The sequence below is a fragment of the Phocoena phocoena genome, chromosome 4 (genome assembly GCF_963924675.1).
Source record: "Phocoena phocoena chromosome 4, mPhoPho1.1, whole genome shotgun sequence".
NCBI lineage: Eukaryota > Metazoa > Chordata > Mammalia > Artiodactyla > Phocoenidae > Phocoena > Phocoena phocoena.
The window spans coordinates 15,304,916-15,317,425 of NC_089222.1; the positions used below are offsets into that span (position 1 = coordinate 15,304,916).

At 34.7% G+C, this 12,510-nt stretch overlaps 1 protein-coding gene across 2 annotated transcripts in view; it reads left to right on the forward strand.

The window, feature by feature from the left end:
* Positions 1-12,510, forward strand: part of DNAJC13 (DnaJ heat shock protein family (Hsp40) member C13) — a 123,033-nt gene that overhangs the window by 56,421 nt on the left and 54,102 nt on the right. For both annotated transcript variants that reach the window (XM_065877076.1, XM_065877075.1), the window contains exons 23-30: positions 1,550-1,653; positions 1,739-1,898; positions 3,154-3,216; positions 4,332-4,433; positions 5,891-5,995; positions 7,636-7,838; positions 8,933-9,017; positions 11,665-11,819. In XM_065877076.1, coding sequence (XP_065733148.1) covers positions 1,550-1,653; positions 1,739-1,898; positions 3,154-3,216; positions 4,332-4,433; positions 5,891-5,995; positions 7,636-7,838; positions 8,933-9,017; positions 11,665-11,819 — 977 coding nt within the window. The remainder of the gene's footprint in view (positions 1-1,549; positions 1,654-1,738; positions 1,899-3,153; positions 3,217-4,331; positions 4,434-5,890; positions 5,996-7,635; positions 7,839-8,932; positions 9,018-11,664; positions 11,820-12,510) is intronic.

The window sequence follows — 12,510 nt, forward strand, 5'->3', positions numbered from 1 at the left end:
ATCAACATAGTAGCAGTGTGATCTTGTTATAATGTAACTAGGTCTTGTTGCTTCTCTGCTCCAAGCCCTCCCTGGTGCTCTTATTGCTTCCCAACTCACTTAGTAAAAAGCCTGGGTCTTTAAAATAACTTACAAGGAAAGATCTGTAGCCCCTAAATCCAACCATTGTTTCTTTGATCTCATCTTCTAATATTCTCACCATTGCCTGTAGCCACACTGGTTTCCCTGAAAACACCAAATTCATGTTCTTAATTCAAGGTCTTTCTACTTGACGTTCCTTCTGCCTAAAATACTCTTTTCTACAGACAGCCTCATTTTCTTCAGGTCTTTTCCCGAAGGTTGTCATCTGAGTGGGCTTTCCCTGGCCACTCTGTTTAAAAATATAGCCCTCTTCTCTCTCTCTCTCTCTCTCTCTCTCTCTCACTCTCACTCACTCACACACACACACACACACACATACACACACACAAACACACACACACACACACCTGGCCACCCTGTTTAAAAATGTAGCCCTTTTCTCACACACACACACACACACACACACACACACACACACACACACACATCTGGCCACCCTGTTTAAAAAATAGCCCTCTTCATACACACTTACACTCTCTCTCTTTCTCTCTCTCTCTTCCCCCCCTCCCCGCTTTATTTTACTCCATAGCACTTACTGTCATCTAACTACCATATGTATTTTACTTTTTTATCTGCTACGTCTGTAAGGATAGAACTTTTTACGTTTTGCTTAATGCTATATCCCTGATGACTAGAACAGTGCATGGCACATACCTTATATTCTTAATAAATGGAGTTGAACAAATTAAAACTCAGAATTTATAGGAAAAAAATGAAATGGATATACATATATATTTGATTTTGTATAGTTTATATTTTTAGAAAACAGCCGTTTTAGGCTTTGGAAAAAGAGTTTTGATAATCTAGTCAAGAAATTCCTTTTTACAGCTGCTTGCAAATCTTTGCTTGAGACAAACCCCAGTTCCCAATCAGGGGCTACTCCCTCACATATCACTTCCAGTGTGTAACATCTTTAGCGACCTATTTGCCAATCTTTGTGCATACAGAGAGTGCATACTGTATAAAAATGTACCATAAAACGTAGTTGATGTGTTGGGAGATCAGGGAAGACCTGAAGTGTCTTGTGTGAGTTTGGCAAACTGTGTGTAGTGTGGGATCATTTACTTCTTGCTTGATTGTAGCCAGCTGAGAAGGGAAGGAAGCGTGTTATCCTTTAATGGTGTTTTTAGTGTTTTCTTCCCTTAAGTCTTCATGGACACCATATAGTCTTGTGACAGTTTTTATCAGCAAGTTTTACATTCATAAAATTAGTGTGTAATTCTGACTCTTGACATTTAACTAATGAATTACCAGATATTTTAAGAAATGACAAACTTTTTTGTTAAAGGCTGTCTCATCAAGAAAAGAAAAACACTCTGAACAGAAAGAATTTAAGAAGTGATTATGTGAAAATTGCCAATAAAAGTATTGTAAACTAAAATAATGTAATTTGCTTTTATTAATAAAGGTTAAATATGAGTGCTTGGCAGAGGAAATCAAAATAGGAGATTATTACCTGAGATTACTATTGGAGGAAGATGAGAGTGAAGACAGTGGATCAATTAAGAGATCGTAAGCTACTCTTCATATCTTGTTATGTTTGTTTTTACTGTTGGTTTCATGGCTAATTCTATTGTGAACTTTTTTTTTAATCTAGGTATGAATTTTTCAATGAGCTTTATCATCGTTTCCTGCTCACCCCAAAAGTAAACATGAAATGTTTATGTTTACAAGCCCTTGCTATTGTTTATGGCAGATGTCATGAAGAAATAGGACCTTTTACAGATACAAGATATATCATTGGAATGTTAGAGAGGGTAAGGATATCATTAAAAAATAACTGCTACTTGATAGTGTCATTGGAGTATATGTTAAATTTTCAAAGCTAAATTTAAGTTCTATTTGATCACGTTGCTGCCATAACTTTCTACATGAGTTTTTCTGTAATTTACATTATACGTCTTTAAATAAAAGTTAGATGAACAGGAAAATGACTAATGGGTTAGCGTTTGTCCATGTTGGTTTATTTTTTTCAGTTGCTGCTTTTGAACATCTTTAGCGACCTATTTGCCAATCTTTAATTTAAGTATGGATGAGCTGGACAGGTGTGTAAAAGAAATAGTGACTTTTAGAGTTGAATGTTCTTTTGCAATAGACATTTTGGAAAATCTTAAATGATGCTAGCACACTAAACTTCAAAGTGTGAAAATAGAACTTTTTAGGACTACAGTGATAAAGAAGGGGAACTTTGAGTTAGCACAGTTTTTTGGTGGGGGGTTGTTTTTTTTTTAATTTAATAAAGTTTGTCATTTAACATTTCAGCAAGGTGGGAGAACAAACAGATCAATTCATCCATTATGGAGCTCAAATTTGAGTGTTCCTTAGCTGTATACACTTTATTCTTTCATTTGTATTTACATTCCTCTTACATTTAACAATTTAAATTTCAGTGAACTGACAGAATCATTTCACCAATTTTTAAAATGGTCATCAGTGCTTGCTATAATTGCCTTAACTGTCAGTCATGCTTTGTGGATTAGAAAACTGGTTCTGAATAAGTTTACAAAACACACCCAGATGAAAACCCTTATTTTTTGCTGTTACACGAGATTTATCTATTGAATTCTAATTCACTCTTACTCCAGTGAACTGAGTACTTGTGGCATAGCATGTGTATTTTAGGCAGTTACATTTTTTCCTTCTTGTGTTCATGATGATGTGATTTTTGTGAAACATCACTTACCAATTCTTTAGAATTTTTACTTAACTTGGGAGTATCATTTGGGCCAATTCTTTCATTTACTTCAATTTTTATGTACATTCTTAAAGCTATGTATTAATCTATTTGTGACTTAAAATATCTGCCTTTCTAGGGAAATTAAATAAGGTTTATCAAATTGCAGAGAATGTAAGACATTGAGGAATTGCAATAATTGACAGTTTTCTCTGATTTTCTTTGTTTACAAGATGACTTTATTTCTTTTTGGCTGTTGGTTGATTTTGTCCAGTGATGGTAATGTCTTAATTTCTGTTTCTATTTACTTCTGACTAAATTCTCATTTATTTTGATAGTGCACAGATAAACTTGAACGAGATAGGTTGATCCTCTTCCTTAACAAATTGATCCTTAATAAGGTACAGTATTTTGCATAAATATGCTATTATTTCCAAGTTAAGTCACATGTATGTAACAAAGTAAATGATTACAGTTTGACTTAATTATCAAGACATGGTTCTTATCTTCTCCTTTTGCTCTCAACTCTTGAAGGGAAAAGTTTTTGCCAAATATTCATTTTTGAAACCAACACTGACTTGCTTAATTTTATTCTCACTTTTAGTAAATAATGCAGATGTTTTTAAATGAAATAAAATGAGTAAGCCCTAGGAAAATTTAATTTGAATTATAATCTCTTACAAACTTCTAAGAAATTACCAGTTTTTATCTTGCTTACAAAAACAAACTGGAACTTTAAAAAGTTTTTTAATGTACTGGATTCTATTTCTGAGTACAGATTATTTATTAACAAAAAGACATTGGAAAAATGCAGGATAATTATAGAGCCAGAGAGTTTATCCTGGGTGTTATTCCTGCCAGGCTTTAATTTGTTTATTTTTATTTTATTTTGTTTTGCTCAGAATATATTTAAGTAAAAATTCTTTTTATTCTTTTTTAATTAATTTAATTAATTAATTAATTTTCGGCTGCATTGGGTCTTCATTGCTGCGCATGGGCTTTCTCTATTTGTGGCAAGCGGGGGCTACTCTTCATTACAGTGTGTGGGCTTCTCATTGTAGTGGCTTCCCTTGTTGGGGAGCATGGGCTATAGGCGTGCAGGCTTCAGTAGTTGTGGCACATGGGCTCAGTAGCTGTGGCTCATGGGCTCTAGAGCGCAGACTCAGTAGTTGTGGTACATGAGCTTAGTTGTTCCGCAGCATGTGGGATCTTCCCAGACCAGGGCTTGAACCCGTATCCTCTGCATTGGCAGGCAGATTCTTAACCACTGCACCACCAGGGAAGCCCAAATAAAAATTATTTATATGATCTCTCTGTAGTATAGTTTTGCCTTTTTAATTTTTATCTAAATTTATGCTTCCTTGAACACAAAATCCTGAAAATACTGAGTAATACCAGTTATATGCCAGTTTTTCCAAAGAGATTCCAAATATTCTCTTCTTTGAGAGCCTTTTAGGTAGTAATATCTGTTGGAGAGAAAGATTTTAAATTATGTAAACATGTTTCTGTCTTTCAGAAAAATGTTAAGGACCTCATGGATTCAAATGGAATTAGAATCCTTGTGGACTTGCTTACCCTTGCACATCTCCATGTAAACCGAGCTACAGTACCACTGCAAGTATGTATGCTTATCTAGATTTTATAAGTTTAACATTCTTTGAGTACAAATTTAGGATCAAAAGAATCATACAAATCTGAAAATATGTCAGGGTGTCTGGCCGTGAATCTCCTTCTCTAATAACTATGATAGTACTAATGCCTGGGAGATTAAGTCACACACACAAAATGAAATAACCAAAATGGACAATGATGATCCAGTTTTATTTTTCTGATGTCTCTTTTGTCTTTTAAAGTAACTGCATCTCTAATGTGGCTTATTTTGAGGCAATATGCCCTTTAGGATTTAAACTGAATCCATCAGTTATGTAACTAGAACATTCAGCATTGACATCCACTGAGAGTATACTTTGCTTTGAGGAATCTGGAGGCCTTATTGAAACCAGCCAGTAAGAGGACAGAGCTGCAGGTCTCTACCTAAAGGCCTCTTCTGATACCTAACTTATAGAAGGGGTCTATACTTGGCTCATTGGTGTTAATGTTAAATTTTTGTTTAATCTCCTTGTTCGAGGAGATGTGTCATGTTTTGGCAGAATTGTGTACAAAAGTGCTATCTGAATATTAGGACATGGCATTTTCTATTAGGTACAAATAATAGTAATCATGATGCTTGCATCATATTATAGTGTACCAGGTACTCTTCTGGTCCACATAATATATTAACTCTTTAAACCCCACAACAGCCCTCCCATTTTACAGATGAGGAAAGTGAGGAACAGAGAGACTAAGTTTGTTGTCCAGGGTCACCTAATAAAGGACAGAGCCAGAGTTAGAACTCGGAAGTCTGTGCTCTTAACCACTTCCCTATAGCTGTCTATATGAATCTAACTGAAAGCTGATGGTAATGAGGGTATTTAAAATCATGTTTTAATAAAATATACTAAGTACATAAAAATTCTATCCTAGATTCTTATAAACATTGATATATGAAATTATAAGAATTATCTGTCATGAGGGTAGTAAATTGAAAGTAAGTGTTTAAAACCACTAAAAACTTTCCTGTTAGCATTTTAACTCATTGATCTCAGGTATTTATTGAAACTTTTAGTTGGAGTGAGTTTTTTTCTTTCAAAAGAACTTTAGTATTTTTGAGCATTGTGGTTTTGGTTAATGGTATATGTTTGATTATATAGCTATTTGCAGTATTCTTTGCTACTAAAATTTTAGTGTCCTGAGAATTTATTAATGACCATCTGGAATATAGATGTCTTTGAGTTTAGCTTGGATTGCCAAGTGAATTTAGGAAACTGTTTACTTCAAATGCATAACAAGGAAGTAGCATTTTTGGACTATTAGTATAGGCATCTAATCCTTAACTCTTAAAATTGGGTCACTTAAAATTTTAGATGGATTTCTAAACAAATATAAACTCAAGAAATTAGTACTGTATAACTTTTTATGACATCTGCCCCCTTAGATTTCTGCCTTGAAAAATAACTAAATATTTTTAAAACTTAGAGCAATGTAATCGAAGCTGCTCCAGATATGAAAAGAGAGAGTGAAAAGGAATGGTACTTTGGCAATGCAGACAAAGAAAGGAGTGGCCCATATGGATTTCATGAGGTATGTGTTTGGGAGAAACTTTTCATGGAAGTCTTAGTCATTTTTTATATCCTCCTGATAGCACATATAGAGATGTGGAATATTTTAAATCTATGATTTGATTTACTGTCATCAGCTCCAAGGACTCTGCCATTCTATTTCCACATAAAGGATGAGATGACTTGTATTTCTAGACACACACACACACAAAATCATGTCTTCAAATCTTACTGTTTAAAAGCTATTGTTATGACACTGCTAATTATTAGAGAAATACAAATCAAAACTGCAATGAGATACCACTTCATACCAGTCAGAACGGCCATCATTAAAAAGTCTACAAATAACATTTGCTAGAGAGGGTGTGGAGAAAAGGGAACACTCCTGCACTGTTGATGGGAATGTAAGCTGGTACAGCCACTGTGGAAAACAGTGTGGAGGTTCCTCAAAAAACTAAAAACAGAGTTGCCATATGATCCAGCAATCCCACTCCTGGTCATATATCTGGACAAAACTATAATTCAAATAGATATGTGCACCCCTATGTTTATAGCAGCACTATTCACGATAGCCAAGACATGGAAACAACCTAAATGTCCACCGACAGTTGAATGGATAAAGTAGATGTGGTACATATATACAATGGAATATTACTCAGCCATAAAAAAGAACAAAATAATGCCATTTGCAGCAACATGGATGCAACTAGAGATTATCATACTAAGTGAAGTTCATACTAAGTGAAGTAAGTCAGAAAGAGAAAGATACCCTATGATATCACTTATATGTGGAATCTAAAATATGATATAAATGAACTTATTTATGAAACAGATTCACAGGCATAGAAAACAGACTTGTAATTGCCAAGGGGGAGGGGGAATGAGGGGAGGGTTGGAGTGGGAGTTTGGCATTATCAGATGCAAACTAGTATATGTAGACTGGATAAACAAGGTCCTACTGTATAGCACAGGAAACTATATTCAATGTTCTGGGATAAACCATAATGGAAAAGAATATAAAAAGAATGTATATATGTATAACTGAATCACTTTGCAGTATAGCAGAAATTAACACATTATAAACAACTATACTTCAATTAAAAATAATTTTAAAAATAAAATAAAAGTTATGGAAGTAGCACTCAGGTTTTTAATGACTTTTGTATAATAATTATGTTAAGCTATAATGCTTCTTTATGGTATGAACAGGTAAGTTTTAATATACAGTCTTAAATTCATTGAAAATTGCCTATACACTCCCAAGGGCAATTTCCATCTTAATTAACATCTGGTGATGTTTGGTCCTGCCAACTTGGCTTCCAATTCTTGGCTTCCGAGGCTCAGTCGGAATTTAGTCAAAGATAGTTTTATAGAAGACCAGCCTTCCACTTATATATAATTTGGTTGCTTTATACTCTGCCTATGGTGTTTATTCTCTCCAGTGTTCCTTATGCTCTGCAGTTTGGCCAACTAAATGGTTATTTTCTGATATTAGCAGCCAAATTTGAGTTCCTGAAGGCCTGTCAACAGAAGTCTTTTGCTTTCTAATAGTGAATTTGTATTTCATAGTTCAGTTTATATTTTCTGTAAAATAGAAAACATTAGCAAACCTTTTCATTTTGTTTGGTCTGCTTGTAATAATGATGCCTTCCATTCATTTAGATGCAAGAATTGTGGACCAAAGGAATGTTAAATGCAAAAACCAGATGCTGGGCTCAAGGCATGGATGGATGGCGACCACTTCAGGCAATACCTCAGCTTAAGTGGTGTCTGTTAGCCAGTGGACAGGCTGTACTAAATGAAACTGACCTTGCTACCCTTATATTGAACATGTTGATCACAATGTGTGGATATTTTCCAAGCAGGTAAAATGTAATTGAACATTTCCGTGGTTAACAAGGACTCTAAAACATCTTGTTCTCCCCATTTGTATGGGTGCTTGCTAAGGCATGGGATTGTTCTAGTGACTTAGAGCAAAGGTTTTCTATTTGTGGCTTTGGGGGAATGCTGCTTTGGATTTTGGAGCTTTTTGAAGCAAGATATAAAGAAATAATTTGCAAATTTTATTGATAAAGTAAGCTAAAAAGCAACTTTCTCTGGGAAACTTCAAATAATGTTACAAAATTGAGGCTTACTAGCAGCTCTCTAGCAACAGTAACAATTGTCATATTCATTGAATCAGGTATGAAAGTTTTGAAATGAACACTCTGTGGTTCATAGACCAGTGGTGAGTGCCTAGTGACTGCTCCTGATCTGTCAGGTTAGCCTCTCCTGGTTTAAGAACATGAGTCTAGGCCCACATCTTGCCCCGCTTGACTAGTGAAGGTGAGACTTTGTTATCCAGTGATAGTCATAATTATAACCCTTGCATGGAACTTTTCAATCTTTCAAACTTTTCAATCAAAATTTGCATATATATCATCTTGTTTTATTACTATAGTAAAGATACTTTGTGATGGAATTTAATGAGTAATTGTTAGTTTTATAGCATTCGAGGCTTTTATAGTTCCAGTTCTCTTTAAAATTCAGATCAGGCTTAAAAACATACAATTAGTATTTAGAAGTAATGTAGCACTAAAATTGAGGCTACACTTGGAAAATACTGAGAGTAGTTAAATTAAGGTTTACATTTATTGAAAAAGTTTGATATGCCTTTTGGGGGGAATATCCACTGACAGTGTGTTGGAAAACACCAAGTTTAAATAATAAATAAGAGTCTCTGGCTGTTCTAGGGTACTGTTTTTCAAGGAAATCTTTTGGAAGGAAATGAAGTCATATTAAGCAGCCAAATAGATTTAAACCAAAATACCTAATCATGTTCCCAGCTGTATGAGAGCTTAGTCTTCATTAACAAAAATGTAAGGTAACATGCTTCATGCCTAGTAGAATGTCATATGCTCTGAACATACAAATTTTAATAAATATATTAAATGTTGACCATAAAAAAATGTTTTTCTAGGGATCAAGATAATGCCATCATTCGACCTTTACCTAGAGTGAAAAGGCTGCTGTCAGACAATGCTTGCCTTCCCCATATTATTCAGGTAAGTTACTTTTATGTTATAAACTAGGAACAATATTTTAAGAATCATTTTCCCTTATTTAAGTTTATCGTGAGCCCCAGTCTTTGTCTTATTGTAGTATGTTCCATTTTCAAAAGGCCTGAATTATACTTACCTCACTTACTCCTAATTGAGTTGATATTCTGAATATACTGTGGAAGGTTGTGTATCCAAGAGCCTAGACATGGGAAGCTTCCATGCTCCAGAATTATTCTCATAAGGTTTTATTTATTATCTGTTCTTAAAATCACAACATTGTAATAACTGAAAGGTGACAGTTTGTGGTGCATGTTGGTGTTGTTAGGGGTACTGGGAAGCACACCAGCATCCCACAGATGTGGGCATGGTGGGTTATATCTTAAGAAATAGTTACAGCAGTCTTGTCAGCTTGCCTCAGAGTATTTGAGTCTTCTCAGTTATATGTTATCATGGATAACAACTAATCCAAAGCATTGAGTTGAAATTATGTAGGATATACTAAGTATCTTTTCTTTCTTTCTTATTGTTATTCTGCTCTTTGGGAATTAAGCTACTTAAACTCCAGATGAGCCCTAAGTCAGGTCGCAGAGATGTCAGGTCACTGTTTCTCTCCTGTCTATAGATTATTCTGTCAAATCTAATTTTTTTATATTAACCACACATGGTGTGGCTTTAAAATATGTCAGTAACTTGTGCCATTTGTATCTCTCAGTTGTACATTGGTGTGAAAAGGGAGAGGAGAGTGACTCAGTATATTTTTACATTCAGCAATAGTGAAAGTCACTGGTAATGAAAAAGGCTTCTGAATATGACAGTACCTTATCAACTTTTAAAAGAATTTTCCCCAACTTCTGTTATTTAAGCATACCAGCATTTCAACATTTGTGTGCTTTTCTGTTGTGGGCATTTCTTTTCAGAGCCTTAATTGAAAGCCACTACCACCCTGGCCTATGTGTGTCTGCAGCTGCATATGTGAAGTGGTACAAGGAGAGGGATTTGTTCTCTATCCCGGCCTCTCTCCTGTAGAGAAAGGACCATGCCTAGAAAATCTGTCTCTCCCAAACATTTTCCCAAGACTTATGAAACTGAAAGGAAAGAAGCAAGGTTGAATTTCAGGCCAGGGAGGATTGACTGAAAAACAGATTTTAAGAGATGTGGTCAGTGTAACATGAAACTTTGGGGGAAGATCTGTTTTAATTAACAAAAATTTTTAATAGTAACTGAACAAGTAGGAAGATTGAAGAAATTTATTGATAAACCTAGCTGCCTTTAACAGTATATGCCTCCCATATTTTTTTGTACTGAGTTCAAAAAAACATTTCTTAGAAGCTGTTTTTGTTTTCACTTAATTTTCTATATTCTGGGAGGCCTTATTCTTGCTAAGCACAGTTAGGCAGTTGTAGTGGTTTTTAGGAACATTATCTATCTACATTGCTTGGTACAGATTTCTGTACATCATTTGACTGTAAGAGCAATCACCAGTTTTACCATCTGATACAGCTTCAGAATTTTTGGAGTCGTCTAAGATACACTGAATGAATGTCCTAGGTTTTCTGATATAGTCACGATTTCAAATATTCTAGGTTGTTGCCTGTTAATTCCCGTATTTTTGTTAGAGTGATGTCGAATCTTAAACACAAACACCATTAACACTAGGGAAAATCCTGTGTTATTATATCTCAGTTTTTCTTTTGTAAAGTATATCATAGTACTGTTTTACTGTGTATAATCTAAATACCTTGTTGAATAGGTAAGACACCAAAAACAGAGAAATTTAAATTACTTACTTAAAAGACATATGGTTATTCAGTCTCATACACTGAATCTAGAACTTTGACCCCTAATCTGAGCTAGTACTTATTCTTGTTATTGTAATTTTTTACTGGTAGCATTTGACTCCAAATTGGGAATTCTTCAGAAGTAAGTGTTTATAGGAAATTGAAATGCCACTTTTATTAAAGAAATTTAATGTTTTATCTTATCAGGTGTTTAGTCATAGCAATACTGTATGCTTTTTTTTATTAGCCCAGATTCATTCCAGTGATCCCAGATAGTTCCTTCAGTATTGCTAGCTCAGATTTCTGTAAACCACATATCTTGGTACTTTCTGGTAGTGGCACTACTGGTATTTGGTTACCCTCTTGCCTTGTACCTGCACTTGTAGATCTGTTTTTTAGTGCTGTTTCACTAAAAGCTGTTCTTTGCTCAGCTCTTTTGAGTTCTCAGATAGTCTTCAGAGGATGCTTCCTTTCAAATCAACTGACCTGAAACTAACCCAAAGGGTAGCTACTTTTTTTTTTCTTCTTTTGTCATTAACAGAGAAATCCATTCAGGAAGATTCCTGCACAGGAAATAATTTTATCTATAATCATGACAAAGCAGCTTCAGGCATGTTTGCACTTTTTATGAATAAGTTTTGATCAATTCTTTATTAATATTTTACTATCTCTGCATTAAATGCTATAAAATATTTTTCAAATCTGTTTAGAACCTGGTAGACAAGCATACTGAGTCTGATTTTTATTTTGTTACACTACTTATGAGAAACTGTAACCCCAGCACATGAAATGCATAAACCTAAGATGAATGGTGATGTTGCAAGTTTTTTACAGCCCAATAACCAGACATTTTATTTCGTTTTTTTTTTTAGCTACTGCTGACCTTTGACCCTATCCTTGTTGAGAAGGTTGCAGTTTTGTTATATCGTATTATGCAAGATAACCCACAGTTACCTCGACTTTATCTTAGTGGAGTATTTTTCTTTATCATGATGTATACAGGTTCCAATGTGCTTCCTGTTGCTCGGTAAGAGCTCTAGTGATAATCTATTTGAAATTACTTGAATTGTACATGGACAGATTTATTAAATTAGTTTTTTGTGAGCATATCATTGTATTTATTAAATTTTTCATTATAAGAGCTGTTTATATATGTCTGAAAATTTGAAAGTTAGAAGAATAGGGGAGGACTTCCCTGGTGGTGCAGTGGTTAAGAATCCGCCTGCCAATGCAGGGGACACGGGTTCGAGCCCTGGTCTGGGAAGATCCCACATGCCACAGCGCACCACAACTACTGAGCTTGCGCTGTAGAGCACACGTGCCACAACTACTGAAGCCGTGTGCCTAGAGCCCATGCTCTGCAACAAGAGAAGCCACTGCAATGAGAAGCCTGCTCACCGCAACAAAGAGTAGCCCCTGCTCACCACAGCTAGAGAAAACCCACGCGCAGCAACCAAGACCCAACGCGGCCAAAAATAAATAAATTAAAAAAAAAAGAATAGGAGAAAAATTGTTCAGAATTACACCATTTTACCACATCTAACATAAGAATTGTATCATCTAGCATTTTAATCATACAGATTTAACTATATTCATATTATATACAGTTTTACATTTTGCTTTTTTCTTAAAATTGAGTAATTTTTAATATTATTACATAACTGTAATATGACCATAATTTAAATTTTTTTCTAATTCATTTAAGTTCTTGCCTTAAT